Source organism: Uloborus diversus, chromosome 4 (genome assembly GCF_026930045.1).
Source record: "Uloborus diversus isolate 005 chromosome 4, Udiv.v.3.1, whole genome shotgun sequence".
In the NCBI taxonomy this organism is placed as follows: domain Eukaryota; kingdom Metazoa; phylum Arthropoda; class Arachnida; order Araneae; family Uloboridae; genus Uloborus; species Uloborus diversus.
In genome coordinates, this window is record NC_072734.1 from 189,053,587 (window position 1) to 189,079,012 (window position 25,426).

General features: G+C 34.8%; 1 protein-coding gene across 1 annotated transcript in view; it reads right to left on the bottom strand.

Annotated features, from left to right (window-relative positions):
- LOC129221339 (calpain-9-like) overlaps positions 1-25,426 on the bottom strand; it is a 58,804-nt gene that overhangs the window by 21,924 nt on the left and 11,454 nt on the right. The window contains exons 2-6 of the mRNA XM_054855806.1: positions 19,788-19,857; positions 18,466-18,718; positions 16,249-16,423; positions 10,667-10,741; positions 2,900-3,063 (exon numbers count right to left, since the gene is read on the bottom strand). Coding sequence (XP_054711781.1) covers positions 2,900-3,063; positions 10,667-10,741; positions 16,249-16,423; positions 18,466-18,718; positions 19,788-19,857 — 737 coding nt within the window. The remainder of the gene's footprint in view (positions 1-2,899; positions 3,064-10,666; positions 10,742-16,248; positions 16,424-18,465; positions 18,719-19,787; positions 19,858-25,426) is intronic.

Sequence of the window (25,426 nt, forward strand, 5' to 3'; positions counted from 1 at the left end):
AGTTGATGTATACAGTGTGTTAATTCAGTATAATTTTGTTGTGAACCTAAGCTATTAACACTTAAAACTAAATACTTTACATTTTTCATACACAATTAAATAAAATTAACACTTATTGATTTTTTTTTAAAGTTTTAATTATTTCTTTAATTATGATTAAGTCTAGAATTTGTTAAGTCCAAAGTTTTGCAGCATAAAGCAATTATTTGTAAGTAATTCATTTCATGAATTTTCTTCATGTCATGTAATTTACCATGCAAGAAAGACATTGTGAATTACAATTAGTGTTAACATTTCAATTTTTATATAAAAAGCTAGTCAATTCCTGTGTGGTTTTTAAAAAAGGTTAATAGAAATAGTTTTGATATCAAGCACATTAGGTATCTGTTTTTCTATTAAATGTTTTTCAGTTATGCACTATATACCAAAGGTGTGGTCGTGGGTATTTTATTTTTTAAAAAAATAGATCGTTATAATTAATATTTAACTATACAGATTGCGATAATTTAAAATGTGTTGCATATAAAATTATCAAGCTAATGTTCACATTTGATAATCTGTTCGTTTCGAGCTATTGTAAGTTGTCGGCTTAAAGTCAATGTATTAAGTAGTAGTAATATTCAATTAATCTCACGTGAGAAAGTGGCGCGAGTTTCATTGTTGAAACACAATGGTCGCTCGATAATCAGCTATTATTTATAGGAGGGTTATTGCGATATGTTGTTGAACACTTATTTTTCTCGTGAATTTCTTCAAAGTAGTATAGTAAAAAGATTTGAAAAATAAATAATTGAAAACATTTCTGTTACATTTCTGTTTTATTGTTTTCATTTAAAGTGGTAATTTTAAATTCGTATCTCGATATATTTAAAATAAAGTAACGGCAAAGAAATTGTGAAAGGATGCCTGAGACGGCCTGCGTCCAGTAGACCTCAGAGCACCCTACAGCCTTCAAATTTTGTACAAAATTACTTCGAGCGCCGAGGATTTGCACCTGAGGTTGTTTAATTTAAATTTCGAATTAGCTTTTTTTTTGTTACTAATTTTTTAAGCCAAAATTTCACATAAATCGCCTATTAAACTGATGAAAGATTTCTCACATTCCTTAATATTTCATGTTTCAAAAATGTTTTTCGGCATTAAATAAAGCTTGCAACAATTTTATCAATAAATTAGAAAGTACTTTTAAAATTTTAGTTTTAGCAAAAAATCCTAGGCTCAGTCCGGAGCTAAAGAGCAAAATATATTACTAGAGACCACGAATTTAAACGCAGTTTTTCAAACGTACAAAACTGCCGTTTTGCAATGCTCGGGAGCCCCTTTCGCACCTATAGCTGTGCAAGTTGGTGCAAGTTAGTTTCGAACGCGGAAAAATACTCTTCAAAGCGATTTTTTTTTTTTTTTTTAAATCTCGGTTATGCATATTTTTTTCTATCAAATTATTTTTATATTTTCAGATAGGAGTGGCATTGTGTTCTAAAAATGAGCTCTTCACTTAAATTCTATTTTCTATGGGAGGGAGAGGGAATTTTCACTTTGTTCGAAACGAAACTCAAGTGTTTTTTAATCTGATTCTTTCTGACAGATGATTTAAATCTTCACGAATCAAATAAGGTTGCGAAGCAACCTTTGGGGATTGGTAAGCGTCAGCGAGCAGGGGGCAAAGCCACCTGGTAAAAATAAAAATTTATACAACAAGTTGTTAATTATTCTTTTGTGGAAATACAAAATATTTTTCCTTGAAAAACTTCGTATGTAAAATAATAAATAAACTATTTAATGATTTTTACTCCCTATCGAAATTTTAAAAAATGCAGTACAGTGATAAAACAGCATAAAAACTTATAATTACGTAAAAGTTGTATTTATAGGCTTATCAACGTATGCGGTCTCCTTTATCACTGCCTAATTTAAATTCATATTTTTGAAATAAAAATTTAAAAATATTTTTTTTATAGAGAAGGGGGGAGGGCGCCGAAACGAGGTCTTGCCCCTGTTCAAAAATGACCTAGTTACGTCCCTGCTTTCTACCCCTGTTAAGAGTCATCCACCAAATAAAAAACTGCCGCATCAAAATTTCTCAAAAATGGATGGATACCTTCTACGTCCTCTCCACGTGATCACAAAGTCACTGCAAGCTATACTTTCTGCTTGCATCTTAACATACTTTTCCCACTACCTCTTTTCACAACTCAATTATGAGAGAAAAGTTACGCAGCATATCGGAAATGTATTTTCATTAATACTGCCGTGTAAAAGTAAAAATGAGTCTAAAGTACTTGAAGAAACACGTTTTGGATTCCACGCTAACAATACTGAAATGTTTTTTTTTTTTTCTTTTTTTTTTGCTTAGCCAATTTTTAGCGGAAACCAAATAAGCAAGTTTGCACAATAAAACTAAAATACGAGTACAATAGATGACAAAAATGATGAATCATCATCTCGATTGGTACAAATTAACTTGAAATTTTGGCGTTGAAAAGGCGGTGAAGAACAGAAAAATTATTTTAAAATAGGGTTCGAAAAGAAGGACAGCAAGTTTATTCAAACTTGATGTTATCAAAATTTTTTGTATGCTTAAATATATGCCAACCATTAAACGATGGAATTACTAGTCATCTGTCAATAATAGTTTAAGGCCTTAGTACCCTCGAGCGTAAAAAATTTCGTTTTGGTTTGAAATAAGACTAAATACCAGACATCTTATGCAAGTGGATAAAAACTTGGCCATGAACGGATTAAGATTGGCTAGAGGAATATAAATACATTTGGTTAGGGCAGCTGATCGCATGATTAACAGCATGGAAGAAGAGAGGTGCATTAAACAGTTTAAATAAAATTTTAAAGATTTTTTTAAACAGTATTCAAGCCATTATCATTATGATATAATTTTACTTACCAAAATTCTCCATCATTTCTGATTCTGCAGCTGAGAAGTTCTTGATCTCGCTCTGGAAGACTGTCCCACTCCCAGGAACGATCGCTCCAAGGTCCGTTCCATTCTCCTTTGCCCCAAGGATTCCTCAGTCGAATTAAAGGAACTTCCCCACTTCGAGTCCGCACCTGTGAAGTGTTCCATGTATTTTAATTAAACGAGCTGAAACAACATCACATGACATCCTTTTACGCTAATTCAATGACCATAGTGCCTTGGAGTAAGCAAAGACACACTTCAAATATTTTCACTCCAAGTTTGTTGCGAATCGAAGCAAAAAAAAAAAAGTTTTACACAGATTAATTTTCCCAATATTGGCAATTTTAATGTGATGCAATAGTTAATTCTCTAAATATCGCCAATAGTGGCCAAATTGAAACCAGATTAAAAAAAAAAAAAAAAAAAAAACGCCGAATTTGTCGCCAAGTTGGCGACAAAGCTTAGAGACCAAAAGCTTGGCGATATATCACCAAGTGTTTGCCAAATTATAACACCAATTGAGTTTGCATTGAAATTAACACGGATTTCCCCCCAAAAAGGTGTAAAAGACCCCCTTTAGAACATCCGAATGCAACCAAAAAGGTTGGTGCACAACTAAACCGCACTAGGAGTCTACGTACCAAATTTCAACTTTCTAGGACATACCGTTCTTGAGTTACGCGAGATACATACGCACATAAATACATACATACGTACATACAGACGTCACGAGAAAACTCGTTGTAATTAACTCGGGTATCATCAAAGTGGATATTTCGGGTGTCTATATATTCTTAGGTATATATCCACGCGTGGTTGGGTTGAAAAAAAAACGCAATGTTTATTCGGGGGAAGCAAAATGGAAATTAATGACGATTTTTAAGTGATATTTTTTTTCGCTAATACAATACTTCCTTTTTGGTAAAAGGAAATAAAAAGGAAAAATAAATTGAATCTTTCGTTCACTATATTATTCGTTTCATAATTTGAGGGACTTACTGTACTCACATATAGTTATATATATATTGTGGCATAGTACGCTTTCTATCAACGAATACTACTGTTTCCCACACTTTTTACTCATTCCCACGCTTTGAAGCCAGCTGCATCGAATTCTTTCAAATCCATAAAATACTAGGTTCCGCCCCCAAGCTGACCTTTGGCATTTTTGGCTCAAGTTTAACATTCCGTTCCCAGGATGGCCACCTGCATCCATGGACCAGCTGCATCCTTGGGAAAGGAGTGAGAGAATCCCCGTTTATTTTCCAAGAAAAAGGGGAGATGAATTTTGCGGGGGCTGGGGCGCGGCCGACTCGGAAAACGAGGAGAACGATCAAAAACTTTGGAGAGGTCAGTCATGTTTTTCTGACTCTCCAGAAATCTATCTAACCACGAATCAATTGTGTACTTCTGAATCTTGTAAATAGCTGTGTAAATAAACAATGTTAAGTTTACCCCTGGTAACTACTTGCTTTCCACTCAGCCACACATACTACCATTACGCCACAGCAGATAAAATTTGGTGGCAGCGGTGGGATGGAAAGTTAGATAGAAAATGAGAGTTTTTCGTCCTCCCTTCTCTGTATTGAAGAAAGGCAATCTTTCTTTGAGAAGTTGTGTTGCTGCAGCCTAGCTGCGAAAAAAGAAAGATCGACCCCCGATCTTATTTTATGGTCAGTTTTTATGACTTCGCTCCTGCTTCCTTGCTCCGGCGTGAAGGACCTCCTGCTGGTTTCTTCTGTTGAATGGAAAAGATCGACCCCGATCTTGATGAGAAGTCGAAAGTGAGTGAAAAGATCGCCCTGCAGATCTGTTGAGAAAAACGGAACTTCGTAGTCGTCTCGCGATTATCCTGATCTCTGAGATACATTTTTTCGAAAGATTCGAAATTTTTCTCTGTCCAACCTGGCAGATGTGTATGTGCGAAGTGTTCCAGTGGCGATCCTTGCCTGTTGCGTTATTCCTACGGCTACCCTAGCCGATTGTGTTGTTCCTGGGCTATTCCTGTCGACTGTGTGACGCTGTGACATGCGTTAAGGAGACATCCTGTTCTCCGGGGAAATTTGTGAACAAATTTATTTGTGAATTGTGAGGCCAACTTGGTCTGATTCTGGTCGGAACGTCCGCTCCTGAACTGTGTGTTTAACCGCGCATTTAGTTCTGTCCAAGAAATGTGATATTTAGAACAAAGTGACTCATTTTTCGCGAGTGCTATGTGATGTGAACATTTAAATTGCATTGGATTACTTTGAAGCAGTGCCTGGGTGCAGTCAGCGTAAGTTTTTTTTTCCTTATTGTTGGTTGTGAATAGCTTCTTGGTAAAAATTCGAAACAATGCATTTGCTTATTTACATCAGATTGAATTGTTTATTTTTTTTTGTGCTTTTGTTGTTTGATCTAATGCTTTTCAAATAACTTAATTTTTGTGCCGCTTAAACACTCTTGTGTGTGTGTTCTTTTAAATTACTGAAAGAGTTTTGTTCATTGTAAATTGCATTTTTCTTTAACATGGCATTTTTGATAAAAGTTAAGAAGGTGGACCTTGAAGAACTCGCAACAGAGTTCGGGGTACAATTTACTTCCAAAGTACGGAAGCTAGATTTGATTAAACAAATTACTGAATGTACTGATTATGAGGAAGATGTAGCTCAGATTCTTTTAGAGGAAATTGTTGAAACTAGGGATAAGAAAGAGAAAGAAGAAAGGGATAGAATTGAGAGAGAAGAAAAGGATAAACAACGTGCTTTTGAACTTGCCATGCGCACGAGCACGAATGGGGGGACAGCAAACTCTTCTACTAGAGTAATTCAATCAAGTATTCACAATTTAATACCTAAATTTGATTCCTCCCAAAGTGATATTTGTCTCTACTTAGTCATGTTCGAACGGCAAGTTAGACGCGCGGGCATTGAGGAAAGTAATTGGGTATCACATTTGATTCCATTATTGCCCTTAGAAATAGCCCAGCTAATAGCGCGTGAATCAGATGAGGACGCCGAAAATTATTCTTTTGTTAAAAATTTGCTCTTAAAGCGATTTAAGTTAAGTGCCGAAAGCTTCCGAAAAAAATTCGTTCAGCACCAAAAACGCGACGACAGTACATGGAAAGACTTTGTTTTTGAGCTTCGAAATTATCTAAATGAATGGATTGACAGTCTAGAGGTTAAGGATTTTGAAAATTTAAAAGACCTTATGATTACGGATCAGATGAAAAAAAGAGCCCCATCGGAAGCAAAAGAACACTTCCTAGATGACTGGTCAACAATAAAAAGCTCATCAAAGTTAGCAGACATGCTTGATAACTACGATGAAGTGAGGAAATTCAAAAATCCTAATTCGGAAGAAAAGAAGGACAGGAAAAATTTGTCTGAAAAGACGGAGCTAATAAAGAACGAAAGCAATAAACCCCTAAACAGATCCCTTTCCGATAGGGTAAACACCAGTTTTGAGAGACGAAGACCCCTGCGGTGCTTTGGGTGTAGCAGCGAGACACATTTGTGGCCGACTTGTCCTAAGAATAAAAAGAATAGTGGATTCCCCGTGGCGGAAGAGGTAGTCAATTGCGTGAAAAATCTCGCTGGAGAAGAGCTATTAGCTCCATTCATTACTGAGGGAACTGTGAATTCTTTTCCCATTCGTATTCTTCGGGACAGTGGTAGCTCTATTGACTTGGTTTGTAGAAAATATGTAAACCATAACGATTTTACCAGGGAAAATGTTTGGTTACAAACTCCTTTAAATAAAAATAAAGTTTGTTTACCCCTTGCCAGTGTTTACTTAGAAGGTAAATTTGGAAAAGTGAAAACTAAGGCGGCAGTCATAAGTGACGAATTAGATCAAGGGAGATATTTATTAGGAAATAGAACTGCGCTTTTGTTAGAAGACAGTTTCGAAAATAAATTCTCGAACGGAGATGTTTTAAATGCTGTAACTACTCGTGCTCAGGCTCGCGAAAAACAAAAAAGTCTTGAAGAAAAAAATCCTTCTGAGAAGTATAAGGTTCCTTTGGACAATGCTCCAACTTTTCCCGCAACGCCTTTGGAAAACGTAGAAATTCCAGAAGTCGACATAAATGCGCCAGAATTTTCGTTAGCCAGGATAAGTCCTGAGGAATTCAAGTCAGCGCAGATAGAGTGCCCCACTCTTAAGCCCCTCTTTGAGTTAACGGGGAAAAATACGGGTCTAAAGGAAAAGGACCATTATTGTCTTGAAAATGGAATACTGTTTAGGTTTCAGGAGGATCACATGGGTAACACTAGAAAATTAGCGGTTGTCCCGGAAAGTTTGAGAAGTAAAATACTTACTCTTTGTCAGGAGGGTACCTCTGCAGATGAGGGAATGACAAAGTCTGGGGAAAATTTGAGTCAAAATTTTTTCTGGTCTGGTTGCCTTAAGCAAATGGAGAAGTTGATCGGAGCTAGACATAAACGTCAGATAGCTGGGAAGTCAACTGATAAGAAGAAAGCCCTTTTGAAACTAGTTTCAATTATTCAAGAGGTATTTTTTGGAATCAATTTTGATGCAAGGCGATGGCGCCGATTTCTTTATTTTTGTTCTTACTTTTTGAGGAGCAAAAAGAAAAAAAGAAAGAAAATTCGACTTAAAGAGATACCCTAGCATGGAAAACTTTGATCGAGTCATAAAATAATGTTCCACTTATTAAAGTTTCAATGTAATTGCAAAATTTTTAAAATTTTGGTTTTGTGTATGTACAAGTATTACTGAATGTATTAAGTATGTTATCATTTGTGATTGAATCTGTTCATCATTTGACAAATGATTGATTAATGATTTTTCAGGGTTTTTTAAATTTTAAATTGGTTGAAAATTATTTTAGTGACATTACTAAAAATCTGAAAATGTGTTAACTGTGCATTTTTAAAGCAACTGCACTGGTCAGGTTATTATGCTATACATCTTAAATGTTTTGAAATTTTAATTTACACTAAAATTTTGAAATTTTATATGAGTTAAGACCAGACAAGCTGTTTATTTTTGTATCACAACCAACTTGTAGGAAAGAAATACTTGATATTTTGATATGAATTTGCATTATATATTATTATTGTTTAATTTCTTAATGGATTTGAAAGTTCTAAAGGGGGGAGGAGTTGTGGCATAGTACGCTTTCTATCAACGAATACTACTGTTTCCCACACTTTTTACTCATTCCCACGCTTTGAAGCCAGCTGCATCGAATTCTTTCAAATCCATAAAATACTAGGTTCCGCCCCCAAGCTGACCTTTGGCATTTTTGGCTCAAGTTTAACATTCCGTTCCCAGGATGGCCACCTGCATCCATGGACCAGCTGCATCCTTGGGAAAGGAGTGAGAGAATCCCCGTTTATTTTCCAAGAAAAAGGGGAGATGAATTTTGCGGGGGCTGGGGCGCGGCCGACTCGGAAAACGAGGAGAACGATCAAAAACTTTGGAGAGGTCAGTCATGTTTTTCTGACTCTCCAGAAATCTATCTAACCACGAATCAATTGTGTACTTCTGAATCTTGTAAATAGCTGTGTAAATAAACAATGTTAAGTTTACCCCTGGTAACTACTTGCTTTCCACTCAGCCACACATACTACCATTACGCCACAATATATATATATTTTTTGAAAACATATTTCACATAACATTGCACACGCAGAGTGATGTTCTTTATTGTTTTTATTTTTTTCTAACTCTTCAGACAATTTTTTTTTTTTTTTTTGGAATTTTATGCTATATTTTACAATTTTGGCAAATATTTTTTAATTTAAGATTATGTTTTCAGACTTCGAAATGTCTTTCAAAGTTCTTCATTATATTTTTAAATTTTAGAACAGGTCTCTAAACTTCAAGTCAAAATTTATAGATTTAAAAGCATCTCGTTAAATTAATAATATGAATTTGAAATTTTATACTACGATTCCTTGGAAGATGGTGACGTATTCGTATTATTTGATCTAACTTATATTAGCTTTTTGTGAGGCACATTGAAATAATTTCAAGAGCATTTCACTTATTACTTTAACTTATTAAATTTTATTTTGTTTCTGAATTCCTTTAAACTGCTTGCTTATTTTTAAATAACCAAAAAGAAATGGTAGCCAACCAAGCTTTTCTTCAATGTGACACCTGATCTGGAGTTTAGTTGTAAGAACGTGGTTCAGGATTGCTAAGCTTTGGTTAAGCATATTTCAAACGAGCTGATGTGTGCATCACATGACTTCCTTTTACTCCAATTTAATGTCATTTCCCCATTATTCGCTATTTTAATGTGATTCAATATTTATTCTCTAAATATCACCAACAATGGCCAAATTGAAACCAAAAAAAAAAAAAAAAAAAATTCCGCCAAATTTGTCGCCAAGTTGGCGACAAAACTTGGCGACCAAAAGACTGGCGATATATCGCCAAGTGTCCGACAAATTATAACGCCACTTGAGTTTACATCGAAATTAACAATGATTTCCCCCCAAAAAGGTGCAAAAGACCCCCTTAGGAACATCCGAAAGCAACCAAAAGGGGAGGTGCACAACTAGACCCCACTACGAGTCTATGTACCAAATTTCAACTTTCTAGGACATACCATTTTTGAGTTATGCGAGATACATACGCACATACGCACATACATACAGACGTCACGAGAAAAGTCGTTGTAATTACCTCGGTGATGGTCAAAATGGATATTTCGCGTGTCTATACATTCTTAGGCACTTTTCCGCATGTGGTCGAATCGAAAAAAAAACTCAACATTCATTTGGGGGTGAGCAAAATGGAAATTAAGGGCGATTTTTGAGTGAAAATTTTTTCGCGAATACAATACTTCCTTTTTTGTAAAAGGAAGTAACAATAGTTAGAAAAATATGGGTGCCTATGTATTATCCCAGCGACATTGTCGCCAGATCAAAAGCAGTGGCTGAATATTTAAAGTGACAAGGCAGCTTCTAAAATCGCGGGAAAACGCTCATTACTGAAAGCTTGTTCTTACAGCAAGACTGGTGATATTTAAATACGCGCTATACTATCCCATCAATAAAACTTTCCAAAACTAGTGCAGTTACAGCGGCAAATAAATAAATACAAAATAAATGAATCAAAACAAAATAAATAAATAAAATATTAAAAATCACATCCAAGTTTGGCAAGATTTATGGTCAACGGGTTTCTACGTAAGTACCTTAATAAGAAATTAAGTAACACGAATTGTGATTGTGTCGCACCAAGTTTTTTGGACCCCTTAAAATCTTATAAGAAGTTCTTATAACTTCCACCCCTCTTTTAGCGTTCGAGAAATAGATACGATAAACACAGTGAATAAATGGGAGCTGAACGGAAGAAGTTTGACTCATGACTTGGACGTATGTCAGTTCTGGAGATTTAAAATTTTAAGACAAATCCCTAGATATGCGTTATTCAAGATTGAAGGTTTCGTGCCCGAAAAGGATTTTAAAAAATCAAAATAGGCAAGTGAAGTTTTTAATTCTTCCTACTTACTAGTTGAATTATAATTAAGAAAAGTCAAACTCCTTACTAAACTAATCCTTTAGAATATGCATTTTTTTTTTTTTTTTTTTTGAAAATTCTATCTTTTATTCTACTGGTGATTCATTGCATGAGTTTCGATCAAATTACTATATCAGTAGTAATTTTTTTAACGGTTACTGAAACGTATAAGTTGTGTTTGTGTACAGAAAGAGCAAATTTTTAATCAAATTCATTGTTCATTAAAATTATGAACCGCACATTATAATGAAATATAAACTTACTTACCCTTGCAAGACCTGTGATGCTATACGCATGTTGTGTGACTAATCCATTCCGTAGTCGTACAGGTAGACGCTGGTCCTGTATAAATGGAAAAAGTACATTTAGTCACTCTTAATGAAATGAAACCGTGTTGCAGCATTTGAAGTCTTATATACGGTAGCCCACTGTAATACGGTTTGGTAGGCATTCAAACATGTGGGAAGAAGCGGAACGTAAACATTATCTTTCACGAATCCATGCAAGAAAAACTCGCAGGGTGTCAGATCAGGGAACCTGCCCCCGATGCAAAAAAATATTGTGTTCTATTGTAGCCGAATCACTTACAACTGATACAGTAAGTAATTCAATAACAGCTGAAGCTACAGCATAGCTAAGTTCTGTAGCTCTCTAGTAGTAGTGACTGTCAACATTCGTAACAACCCTGTTGTCCAGACAAAATCATACGCTATACTGAGAGGTCGCTACAGAGCAAAATATATTGCATATTTTTTAGTAATAGTTGAAAGTACTAGAACAATTTTTGCAAGTTACATATCATTTTAAAAGAGATTAATAGAAAAAGGAACAATTAGGTATCCAAAAGAATAAATATTGCTCACAAATTCAGCAAATTGTTTTAAAAAAAGAAAAATTAATTTGAATTTTGACATTTGGAATTCAAATTATGTTGTTCGCAATCACGAGTGTGTGTGTGTATGTAGGCGTGTGTGTTTGTGTGTGGGGGGTATGTGTGTTTGTGTGTACTGGGTATATGTATGTAGGCATGTGTGTGTCTGTGTACAGGCATGAGTGTGTGGGTAGTTGTGTGTATGAGTGTTTGTGTGTACTGGGTATGTGTATGTAGGCATGTGTGTGTCTGTGTACAGGTATGAGTGTGTGGGTAGTTGTGTGTATGAGTGTTTGTGTGCGTGGGGGCGGGGTATGTGTATGTGTGTGTAGGCATATGTGTTTGTTTCTGTGTGCAGGCATGAGTGTGTGGGTAGTTGTGTGTATGAGTGTTTGTGTGTACTGGGTATGTGTATGTAGGCATGTGTGTGTCTGTGTACAGGTATGAGTGTGTGGGTAGTTGTGTGTATGAGTGTTTGTGTGCGTGGGGGCGGGGTATGTGTATGTGTGTGTAGGCATATGTGTTTGTTTCTGTGTGCAGGCATGAATGTGTGGGTAGTTGTGTGTTTGTGTGTGTAGGTGTAGGTGTCTGTATGTATGCGTGTGTGTATGTGTACGTGCGTGTATTTATGCGTGTAAGTGTAGGATATTGACGCAATCTGGAGATGGCTTTCGCTATAGGAGCAGCATCGTGAGGAGCCGGTCGACGGTGATGGTGCGAAGGGTGCTGGTGGGAAAATAAAATGATAGCACATCAAAACAATCAAATGAAAGCAATAAGCAATCGTGATTGCTCAATAAGTTTAAAGTAATATTTAGCTGCAAAATGCACTTAAATATATTGACAGCAATCAGTTGTTTTTAACTTAAAGATCATAGTTTGCTTCTACTATGTTCGCGATTTTTGCTTTTTGTTCTTTAAAATATTAGTTTCTCCTCTTATTTTGTTAATGGAGAAGCTTACTACTTATGTATTATTTCAGAAAAGAGCTGATGTGTGCATCACATGACTTCCTTTTACTCCAATTTAATGTCATTTCCCCATTACTGGCAATTTTAATGTGATTCAATAGTTTACTCTCTAAATATCACCAACAGCGGCCAAATTGAAATCAGGTTAAAAAAATCACCAAATTAGTCGCCAAGTTGGCAACAAAACTTGGCGATCAAAAGACTGGCGATGTATCGCCAAGTGTCCGCTAAATTATAACACCATTTGAGTTTACATCGAAATTAACAATGATTTCCCCCAAAAAAGGGCAAAAGACCCCTTTAGAAGCACCCGAATGCAACCAAAAGGGAAGGGGCGCAACTAGACCCCACTAGGAGTCTACGTACCAAATTTCAACTTTCTAGGACATACCGTTCTTGTGTTATGCGGCATACATCCGCATATCCGCACATACATACATACATATGTACATACAGACGTCACGAGAATACTCGTTGTAATTAATTCGGGAATCGTCAAAATGGATATTTCGCATGTCTATTTCTTCTTAGGCACTTATCCACGTGTGGTCGAGCCGAAAAAAAAAAAAAAAAAAACTCAACATTCATTCGGGGGTGAGCAAAATGGAAATTAATGTCGATGTTTGAGTGAAAATTTTTTCGCGAATACGATACTTTCTTTTTTTTAAAAGGAAGTAAAAAATCATAATGTCCTTCATTTGCGTACGATTCTACTCAATTCTACGACTTTTGCATCATCATTCTTTGAATGGAAATAGTTTACCTTTAGAAACAAAGAACTGTTAAATATTATTTTTCGAATAGATAATCTTGAGATTTACAAATAAGTTGAATCTAATTTTGGACGTCATATTGAAATGAGCGTTTTCATTTGGACGTTTTAACGGACAGTAAAAAAAACGTTGCATCTATGGAATAGCAAACGGGATTTCATGCATCGGTCGGTATGATGGAAGGGTCGCCATAGGGTCAATCCACCCTCACTTGCGGGACAATCCGGCTCGATAATTTCACCATGATTTTGTAGCAGATCTTAATATTTTAATTAAACAGGACTAAGTACATTTTTTAATCTTTACATTTGACACAAAGATACTCCTGACACAGTATTATTTTTATTAAACAACTTTGTTATTTTAAACTTAATTTATGTGTGGGCTTCACGTGCGGGGGATCCAAAGTCAACCTCTTTTTGCCTGCGGTTTGCCTTACTTAATATTTTTGCTCTATTAATATAAAAATGACAAAACAGATCTTAGGTTTTGAAAGCTAAGGTTCCAACGCAAAGGAAACGTACCTCATTCGTTGGGAAATAATAATTCAAACCGTAGAAAAAATAGTTTTATATACTGCCAGTCCACTGAAAACGGTCACTTTTTACCGCAGATGACGGTTCCTATATTTCATAAAAAAGAAACAATTTTAATAGGTAATGACGAAAATTTTTGCTTAAGAAGTTGCACATACGTTTGTGATTTCTTAAGCAACAAAATTTTGTTCATTACCCTTGTAAATTTTAAATTATTACTTTTAATGAACTGTATGAAGCATTACGTGCGTTACACGGAAAATAACCATTTTCCGTGGAATGGCCAAATAATGGGAGGTAGGTGTGAAATCAGAAGGGAATGCGGCAAGCAGAATATCGAATTTTAATAAAAGAAAAAAAGAGTATCCGTTTGGGCTCGGATAATAGAAAATAATAGTACAGTAAAACATGTAAAGTTGACCACCTGTCTAAGTTGACCGCTATTTTCAGGCACTGAATTAGATCTATATCATATAATTCAACCTCTATAAGTTGACCACCTGTTTAAGTTGACCACTAAAGTAATGCATTGCAAATGGTCAACCTACACAGGTTTCACTGCATTGATAAAGTTTATTTCCCGCTATAGTTCAAAACGTTCTTGAATGTATTTTTGTGTATTACAATTTTTTGGTACTTATTGTGTTTATGAAATGTCATAGATATTCATGTAAAATTAAATCATACTGCAGTACAATATTTTTACCAGAAGCTATTGAATCTACAATTAAGAAAGAAAAAAATGCCCTTTTTAATCATAAAATTCCCACGAAATGGCTTCCCCAGTTCCAGTGATATACTTTACTTCGTAAAGCATTTGCAACATTTTGACCTTGGTTATAGTTTGTTAGAGCGGAAAGAAACCAGAGGAAATATTTTCGACCATGAAGAATAAATCCGTTGTTAGAGATAAATTCGATTTCCTCTTTTTGGCTTAAAAGATAATATTCCATCTTCGAAATCTGGGCAAATGAGATCTTGAGGCACTCGTCGAATCCTCTTGTTGACAGTAATATTTATTAACTAATTTATGACTTAAGAAACAAACTTTGTTCCATGTTTTCTTCTTCGCATTTGTAGCAAGTAATGATTTTTTAACTGATAAAGTTTTTTTCAAAAAATTTACATTTTATCTTTCACTTGTTACATTTTACATTTTCATAGTTTACCTTTTGTATTTTACCTTGTGTTGCATTTTTATGTTTTACTCTCTCTTCATGTGTGCTGAGTGCACTCTAGTCAATAAATCTGATGTTCAAGTGCTACTGCTAAAAATAAAAATTAAAACGAGCTGATGTGTACATCACATGACTTCCTTTTACTCCAACTTAATGGCAATTTCCCATTATTGGCAATTTTAACGTGATTCAATAGTTTAGTCTCTGAATATCACCAACAGTGGCCAAATCAAAACCAGATTTAAAAAAAAAAAATCGACAAAATGTCAACAGAACTTGACGACCAAAATACTGGCGATATATCGCCAAGTGTCCTCCAAATTATAACAACACTTGAGTTTACATCGAAATTAACAATGGTTTCCCTCCAAAAAGGGGCAAAAGACCCCCTTAGGAACATCCAAATGCAACCAAAAGGGAAGGTGCACCACTTGACCCCACTAGGAGTCCACGTATCAAATTTAAACTTTCTAGGAAGTACCGTTCTTGAGTTATGCGAGACACATACACACATACACACATTCGCACATACAGAAGTCACGAGAAAACTCGTTGTAATTAACTCGGAGATCGTCAAAATTGATATTTTGGATGTCTGTACGTTTCTACGCATGTATCCACGTGTGGTCGAGTCGAAAAAAAACCCAACATTCATTCGGGGGTGATCAAAATAGAAATTAAAACCGATTTTTGAGTGAAAATTTTTTCGCGAATACAATACTTCCTTTTTACTTCCTTTTACAAAAAAGGAAGTATTATATTCGCGAAAAAATTTTCACTCAAAAAACGGCCTTAATTTTCATTTTTCTCACCCCCAAATGAATGTTGAGTTTTTTTTTTCGACCCGATCACACGTGGATATATGCCTAGGAACGTACAGACACCCGAAATATCAATTTTGACGACCAACGGGTTAATTACAACGAAATTTCTCGTGACGTCCGTATGTACGTATGTATGTGTGTATGTATCTCGCATAACTCAAAAACGGTATGTCCTAGAAAGTTGAAATTTGGTACGTAGACTTCTAGTGAGGTCTAGTTGTGCACCTTCCCTTTTGGTTGTATTCGGATGTTCCTAAGGGGGTCTTTTGACCCTTTTTGGGGTGAAATCATTGTTAATTTCGATGTAAACTCAAGTTGTGTTACTTTGTCGGACACTTGGCGATATATCGCCTGTATTTTGTTCGCCAAGTTTTGTCGCCAACTTGGCGACAAATTTGACGATTTTTTTAATTTTAAATTTGGTTTAAATTTGGCCACTGTTGGTGATATTTAGAGAGTCAACAATTGAATCACATTAAAATTGCCAGTAATGGGGAAATGACATTAAATTGGAGTAAAAGGAAGTCATGTGATGCTCATCAGCTCGTTTGTAAAAGGAAGTAATAAAAAAATGTGAGGAATAAAAAATTGAACGACAATGAAAGTTGAGTTCCTACAGAATCAGTTTGAGCTCAGAGTTAAAACTGGTGGAAAAAGACTTGGAGTGCAATGGTTCAACAGTTTGTGCTCTCTCACCGTTTGTATGCTAGCAGCTAGCAGAGTTGAACGAGTGACGCAACTATTAACAGTTTGGAACATGACTGAAGGCTCATGGTCCGCTATTCGAAAGTTCTGTGCTACTCCTCCAGTAAGATCTTGTAAGGTTTGAGAAGTTTTTCCTCCTTGGAGGTTGCCATAACCGCAATAGAATCTGCAAAAGAAAAAAAAAAGTTATAAAGCAATCTTTTAAGGATATCACAGAAAAGTATTCTGCAAAACCAGCAGAACAGTCTTTCCATGAAATATGAAATAATTTATAGTGATTAGTTGGAAAATTAGTTAGTGAAAACCCTATTTATGATACAGAAAAAGCCTGGTATTCTGTGTGGGAAAATTATGATCATATTTTATTCGCAACTCCGGAGCTCGAATACGCTACCATGCGGTGATTAATTGTACTAAAGAAAAAGGTTAAACATTCCATTCCACGTGTTTTCTTTGGGATAAATTACAGGCTTCAGACAGTTTGTGGTGTAATGTAATTTCAGAAGAATAGAAAAGAAAGCTTCCCACAAACACGATGAAAAATGACTGTCATTCACTAAGCGTCAAAGCAAGTTATAAGTTGTGGCATTTGTTTGTTTTACCTTTTTCATTCGCCATTAGACAGTGGCTGCAGCCCCCCTATAGTTTATTGGAGTTGCGAATTGCAACTTATTATTTGTACGAATTTTCCAAACAAAGGTTGCAAAGCTTTAAGAATGTCGCAGTTTAATATTTCTGTGTTAAGCGTGCGAGTGTGTTTTTTCAAAGCATGCTAACTTTTTTTTGTTAACATGTAGGTATATCACAACACTTATTCCGCAAGGATCTCACTGATAATTACTATTTTTTTAGTCTTGTACACTTAGTATAATTGACTCTTCGATAATAATCTTGAGCAGGGGAAGTAAAGCTATAAGTGAACTGTCAGCAGAATTTTATTCAATCTTACCGATTACATGATAAATTTTTATCATCAAAAAGGGCAAAAACATTTCGAGAAATTTTAGTATCCATATGACTTTAATTATTACCAATGGTTACAAAGTAACCTTAAATACAAAAACAATTGTCATTAATATAGCACATTTTTCCGCACGTAATATGAATGGTTCACTGACATACCTACAGGAAAAAGCGAAAAAAGAAAAGAAGAAAGTGAAGGACAGGAGGCAAGTTTAGTCTGCGTAAAGGGTATATGTTAATGAAACGAATCCAAAAATAGTTAGTAGATAAATGCAAAGCCTAAAACACGAAAATGCCGTCAAGAATAACTAGCGTGCTCTTAACCAACAACTTAAACTGTCCATTGTTATCCAATTACCATCAGTATAAAGGAAGTCGTTAACATTAAGTAGGTTGTACAAATTAAGAAATATTGAAATCTGCATGCAATCTGACATATTATTGTTCTAAATTTATGACGAAAATAGTTTGTTAAATGATCTGGTTTCGAAGATAGTTCAACGAATCAGTTTTTGAATGAATAAATATTTGCACTGCGGAAGAGGAACAATGTAAACATCACAATAAGTTTGATATATTTAGTGTGAAATGAATAATACCCTAGATCAGGGGTTCCCAAACTTTTCCAATTCGTGGTAACCTTTGAAGAATTATTATATTCTCACGGCACTCTAGTTTATCTCTGCTGTATCTTTACTAATAATAAAGCTGAAAGTCTGTGTCTCTGGATGCCTGTGTCTTTGGATCTCTGTATGTCTGTTACGCGAATAGCGCCTAGACCATTCGGCCGATTTACATGAAATTTGTCACAGAATTAGTTCGTAGCCTAGGGTTGAGCACCTGGAAGCAATTTTTTGAAAATTCGATTTTGTTCGTTTTCTATTTCAATTTTAAGAACATTTTCCCGAGCAAGATTATCATAAGATGGACGAGTAAATGACCAAGTTACTATAACGTGAAACCGTAACATATGTGAGCAAATGAACATAGCAAATTGGCGAGAAATTCTTCATCCATTATTTGTAAATATACAAGCGAACCAAATGACCTTTTAATTTTTTACTTCGGGCGAAGCCGTGCCGGTATCGCTAGTACATATATATTGATATTATGGACACTTCGTGGCAGCTAGCCTCTTCCTGTGGCAACTCACTGTGCCGGGGTACACAATTTGGGAACCGCTGTCCTAAGTCAAATATGTTGATTTTATTAAAGTATGTTCTTACTATTTTATTATGTTCTTACTTAGCGTAGGCTTTTTCGAGCAAGGCAGGCCAGAATTCTGTAGGATCCGTTGACCTTAGGAACAATGGTCTTCCCTTCGCTGTGGGCAGCCGGTCGTCGACGACCACCTCCACCCAGTCCCCGAACCTCCAGAACCTAAACCGGAAGATTCCACAGTAGCCTTGATGAAAGTTCTGATCTGGTGGAACTACTCGTTCCAGGAACCGAGGTGTCATGGTCAGGCAAGACACTGCTGCCACAAGACTATAATCTCCTAGTGTGAAAAGAACATATTTTAGTCAATATACAATAGTCAATATATGTCAACATAGTCAATATATGTCAACATAGTCAATATATGTCAACATAGTCAATATATGTCAACATTGTCAATATATGTCAACAAAGTCAATATATGTGTAGTTTTCGTAGGGCTTCAGTAAACAAACCAATTTAAGAATCTATTGCCAGTACTGTATTCTCATGATGTTTCAATTAATGCAATTTTCTTTTTAATGGATAAAAGTGAAAAGAAGAAACTTTCTCAATAAGTTGAAAAGAAATGATGCAATAATGTGCTTTTCTTACATTAATATTTGGAAGTAACTTTTTAGTAATTCCAGTTTTATAACTCTGCTAAACGAAGCGTGCATACTGTGGTACCGAAAAATGTGCTTTTAACGTCAACTTGCTGTTAGTCATATGATATTTATTAACTGCTCCAGTGTAGCGTTCCAACTTTCCTTAACCGCTATGCACTGCAAACAATTTTTAAGCTTTTCTACATCTAAATCTATTTTTAAAGAATTATACTAGCTAAAACTAAACTAACCTCAGTGGTGCAACACCCCAAGGTGGCCAAGGCCTACTGTGCCCCGTTCAATTTACGAGACCGAGGGCTTTAGGGTGCAAGGTATATGTTCCAGTTAGGTGGCCAATCGAATGCGGAACCCCCAGTGTCCAGCTTTCAAGCACGCTTGCTACTCATTTTATCGACATACTAAAGAGAAGACAGGTTGAGTCGACAGTATATAGGGGAATCGAACCTGAGTTTGGGATGTGGAAGAGCGTTTCAATTTATTGAATAAACGTTACGAGCCATCCAATAAAATAGTTCATTAAATCTTTATAATATTGTTTCAAAACTAAAACTATTTTTAATTCGAAATAATATAGTCTGAAATGTTTGATAATTATTAGTATTATATAATAGACAGAGATTTTAGTATGCGTACTTGTAAAAGTTCAATTACCTAGGAAATTTTGAATTTTTAAACGAACCATTTTTCTGACTGGCAGTAGACATTTGATTTTTAGAATCCGATGCCTTAATGAGTTCTTACCTAGTTCCCCCTGCTCGATATCAAAACGTGCAGTGCTTTCGGATACAAACTTTGGTCTTGCACAAATTTCCTAAAAGAAAAAAGATTAAAAAAGAAAATATCAGTGACTTCAATAATGATTGACATAAAAATCTTCGCTTTTCTGTAGTGTTTGGCTTTTTACTTCATTCCAAAAAAGTAAAAAAGCATTGTTATATTTTCACGTAGCTGAATAAATTTTTAGTTTTTACTTAACTCTTCACTTACTCATATCGAATAACATTATGTAATCCTGCACATCATTTAATATGCAGGGTGTCCGAAAAGTTCTTGACACATTTCAAAAAATCATTGAAAAGCAACAAATTGTCGTATCAATATGCGGTTTGCGCCGCAATACTTTATTGGTTCTAGAACTTTTAATGACATCATTAAAAAAATGTTAAAAAAGAAAAAGAAAAAGCAATTTAGCTATAAGCAAAGAATTTGCATTTCGCACTGTGACCACACTTGTAAAGTAAATTATTTACAAGTACTACACTAATAGTAAATTACTTGTAATCAGACTTTTCCAAAAAATTACTTTAGTGAAAATGTTGAGTTTTAGCGGGAAAATATTTAATAAATGTATATTTTTCATGAATAAGCCAAAACCAAGAATGTCGAACAACATCTCAAGAACCCAAGATCTCGAACTCAAGAACTTGGGGAAACCCCCAAACCCTGATAACCCTGCTGCATCCGACCTCTGAAAAATATTTCATTTGCAGCCATTCCCTTGAGTAAAAGTTATATAATCTGCAACGAGTGGACGCAACGGACTAATTGATCATTCAAAAGCATAAAAACTCTTTATAGCTTGGCATTTGAAACAACAGTCAACACCTCCTCCAGACGAGTTGAACCAAAACTTCATCTTTTTCTTCTTTCTGACAAATTGTATACCATTAAATGAATATTTTAGATACAATAAACACTGTATTTCTGTAATGCTGCTTTATAGTATTTTTCGTATGTTCTCAAAACTGCAGTCTAAGGTGGATCAAAAATATATGTAAAAAAATGTGTCTCTTAGATACCAGGACACCAATCAATATTTTTAGACTTGTGGATAGCAACATACTGGACGAATTTAATATTCCTATTTCAACTGAAAGATTGTGCTCAACCCCCTCCCCCAAGCTTCAGCAGTATGGGGAGGGGTTAAAAAATACATTGCACTGAAAAAAAAAGCTACATATTACAATATGCACGAGCAATATGCATATACATTGCAATAAAATAATTATTTACAAAAAAAAACACAGCTGGGGGAATTTATTGTTTCTAAATTTGTGACACTTTCTATGCTACGGCTAAAGTTTAATTGAGGGGTTCATGAGCACCCTCTGAAAATTTGAGTAGGAAGCTAAAATTTTTACAGCGTACTACTATTAGTAAGTCTTAAAAAAAAATAGGGGTTGTCCTGGACTCTAGCTGAAAAAAAGTTTTTTTGAACTACTCTACTGGAGACGCTGTTTATTGTTATATTTACAAAGATAAAATTTTGAGGTTTTGTCAAGGTTGCCAAGATTGGTTTAGAAAATTTCTTCCAAGTAAAATAACTATTAGTTCTTGTAATGCATATTTGTTAACGATTTCTGACCCGTTGAATTGTGCTTCAGTCATAAATATGTGTTCAGCCTGATATATAAATTGGGTTGTTTCCTTCAGCCAAAAGTAGTACTTTTTGTCACTGAAATTGATAGAATAAGCAAAAAATAATAAAAATAATAATAACATGGACCCAGAAAATACTTTCATTTTCCCAACAGTTATTTTTTAATTATTTTTTTTAAATGTCCGATTTTTCAAACAAGGCGTGGTCTTGATGACGTCACAAATGATGCATTTTGGCGCATCTTTCTACAGCGTTCCCACGTTATGATAATCAAGAAGCGAGTTAAATTGCTCTCTTCGCTTGCTATCAACCCTATCGTTGCCAACACACGTGAGTAAAGATGCGAATTAAATATTTTGTTCTGTGAATGGCAACACTGAATGGCATTTCATCATTTGTGATGTCATCGGCAGAAGCATAAACAATGAAAGTTCACCGATTAAAGTAATTTTTTAAAAATATTAAACTTAGTCAAATTATTTAAAAAAATAGTCAGATCCTATGTTTTTAAGCATGCTCTTTCAGAAAAAAAAAATACTTTTAAAATTTTGGAAACGACTCTTTTCTATAGATTCCTCTATTTGAATCCATTGCTATTGAAGTTGCCTTTGTTGAGAAGAAAACATTTCAGTATGTGCAATGCTATTCGAAGTGACCGACAAGTGCATCAGTGAATATTATAGATTCTATTCGTGTGTAGTGCAGCCGTGCAACAGTTAGTGCACAACAGAAAGTTTTTATATTCTAGGGAAAGAAAGACTCTAAAAATAAATCACGATATGGATTCGAATCTCAAAAACTCGATAAATTTAGCTACAGATATTGCAGAAACAATACATAAGAACAAGTTCGAAAACGTATTTAAAACAGATAATATAATTGAAAAATTAACATCTTGTAATTAAAAAAAATGTTTGAAAACAAAAACAGGGCCGTCCGAAGAGCAGACGGCGCCCGGGGCGAAAGTTTCCTGGCGCCCCCCCTATACACACAGAAAAATCAAGTTAGTTATAACATCAACGCATAATAGATACTTATTTTTTTTTACATATTAATGAACAGAATAATCAATGGGCTATGCATAATACAAATTAAAACAAAAACAATGAATCTGTTTCGAATATTTGTGAAACATTAATGCCCCAAAAACTTTTTGAAAAAAGGGAAATGCTGAAAATCCAAATATTTATCTAGTAAAATGTTATTCCACTAGATAAAAAACAAACAATCAAAACTGAGTTCGTTATCTATATTGATCAAACTAAGAACACGAATAAATAATTTGCTGTTATAAATAGAAAATATCGAAGTAAATTACATCAAAATCAAATTTCGATCTGGAATCATCCAATTATTCTTTTCAAGAGTTTTTAGTTTTACTTGTACCAACTTAATACCAGCTTTCATATAAAGCTGTTATTTTTTTGCATCAAATACTTGTAAGTTTTAAGGAGAAGCTCACAAATACTCAACAACATCGAAATTCGCTCAGAATGGCGTTTTTGGAGCTCTAATTTCGAAAAATCACTGGCCCTAATATTACAAACTATGGCCTTAGAAATTGCATTTTAAGACTTGAGTTTGAGAAAATATTTGTGCAAGGGTCCTCATGCCGCCTTTCTTTAATAAGCAAAAGTAATGGATTTTTTAAGCGACTTACAAAAAAATTGAACAGCCTCTGAATGTAAAACATTGCTTAAATTTTTTGAACCATAATTTTGAACAATTTTCCTGGGAAATGCTCCAGATCCTCCTATTCATAAAATTTTCAAAGTTTGTTTAAAGTTGCGTTTTTAAATTTCAATTTCGAAAACTTGCAGGGGGAGAAGGAATTGATTTCAATCTATTTAAAAAATTAATCGATCGGAAAGAGTATCTGAGGCCTTACCGTAACGTCAATAAACATCGCCTATAATCGCGTTTTTAAGGCTAAAATTGCGTTTTTAAAACTAAATGCTCAAAATTTTGACCGAACAGCTTTTGACCTTTTTACCTACCCGATCAAAAAGATTTTTTTTTTTTAATAGGTTCCCTTAAAACTTTTTTATGGTTACGCCACTGCACGCAGGGGCAGAATTCAAGCAAATCTGGTGAGAACTAGACAAAGGAGAAGTACCTTTTGTTTGATTCTAAACAGTTATATTCTCAAAAATTGTATCTGCTTCAATGATACAAAGGAAACGAATGTTTTGGAGACTTAGAGAGAGAGGAATAATTTCGTGCCCTATATATATAGGAAAAAATAGAGAATCATTGCAATGATTCCCTATTTTGTGTGTCTACACTCTTAATTCAAAAGAGCGAAAAAATAACTCTTAAAAAGAGTGAAATCTATTGCGGGTGCATTCATTCTTTCTGAGTGCTAGCTTTATCGAAAAAAGACGTTTTACGAAAAAACCAAGACTAAAACTTTTCTTTATTCGCGTGAAATTCGGAAACACTCCGTTTGGTGAGCGAAATATAAAAACATTCTTTAAAAGAAGGACTCAAAAACATTTTCATTGGTTCGATTCTGTCACGTGATTTTGTTTAGGGAGAATCTTCTATACCTCCACGTTAGGCTTACACAACGTTGGTCGCGAGTACCAAGTGGATGTCGCTATCTAAATGTCTTCATTTAATAAATTTAAACAATATTTGTTGCCGAATGAGGTTTCTGAAGGAAGTGCACAAAAACTGCATGGTAAGTGCGAAGAATTTTCTTTTTTATTAAAACTTGTAACTGTTAATATTTCTTGAACTGCTCGTATATCATTACAAATCATCCACGTGCAATGTTACGGCGAACTTTTTGTAACTTTTTCTTCCAAACGAATGAAACTTTCATCAACAATTTTGTTTCGGTCATCGAATCAAAAATAGGACATTTAAAACAGTCGTTACCATTTTTGGTGTGTGTGTGTGTACTGTATATATATATTTTAGGCAGGTGTTACAGACCCGACCATGCGCAAATCTATAGGTCGGATACCGAATCCGCTCCCGATGGTCGGAGCTCCAACCACTGCGTATATTTTAAATTAATCAAATATTGTTTGTGTGTATAATAAACTTTAAAGAGTATCATAAACTTTGTACAATACACTCATTCATATGTGTAACATCCAATTCATTAAGTAAGTGTCCTGACGGGGGGGGGGGGGGGAGGGGTGGAAAATTCTCTACATACCCTTGCTTGGAGGGGGGGGGGGTTAGATCCATTCTTATTAATATTTTCCAAGCCGATATTTTATATTAGAAATCCGCGGTCAAGTGGTTTGGCAAATATTATATTTCATTTGCTTCAGGAAGGTAAAAGTATGTATTATAGGATGAGCTGTTTTGTGTTTCAAAGAATGAAACGTGTAAAATATAATAAAAGAACCGCTCTGTCTTTTGCATGTCTTATTTTTAATTAGTATCGCATCATATACAAAAATTATTTGTCGAAAAAACATTCGGTCAAGATTCCTTACAGTAAACATTTCTTTACTCAAAAAGGTTTTAAAAAATAATAATGAGAGTTAATTTAAGAACGATCCCAGTGATGTAATATTTATTATTGTGAAGAAAAAAAAGAATCTTACGTAAGATGGGGGGGGGGGGAGGGGAATCTTACATACCCTTACATAGGGGGAAGGGAAGGTCAAAAATATTGCCAAAATTGTCCTTACGTAATTAATGAATGGCCCCGAAGAAACAAAATTGAATTCGAACGTATCTTGTCATAATTTATGAGTGACTTTTTAAATTAATTTGAACTGAGATAACTTTTAAAACATTATTAATGTTAAAAGGCACACCGAGAATATCAATATAGAGTTTCAAAATTTTAAATCTATTTATTTGGAACTGTGTGGGTTTGTTTAATTTTATTTTAATCTTTAAATTCGGAAATGTACGTAATATTGCACGTGGGTGATTTGTAACGATATACGAGTAGTTCAAGAAATATTACCAGTTAAAGTTTTAATAAATTAGAAAAGTCTTCGTACTTACCATACAGTTTTTGTGCAACCTC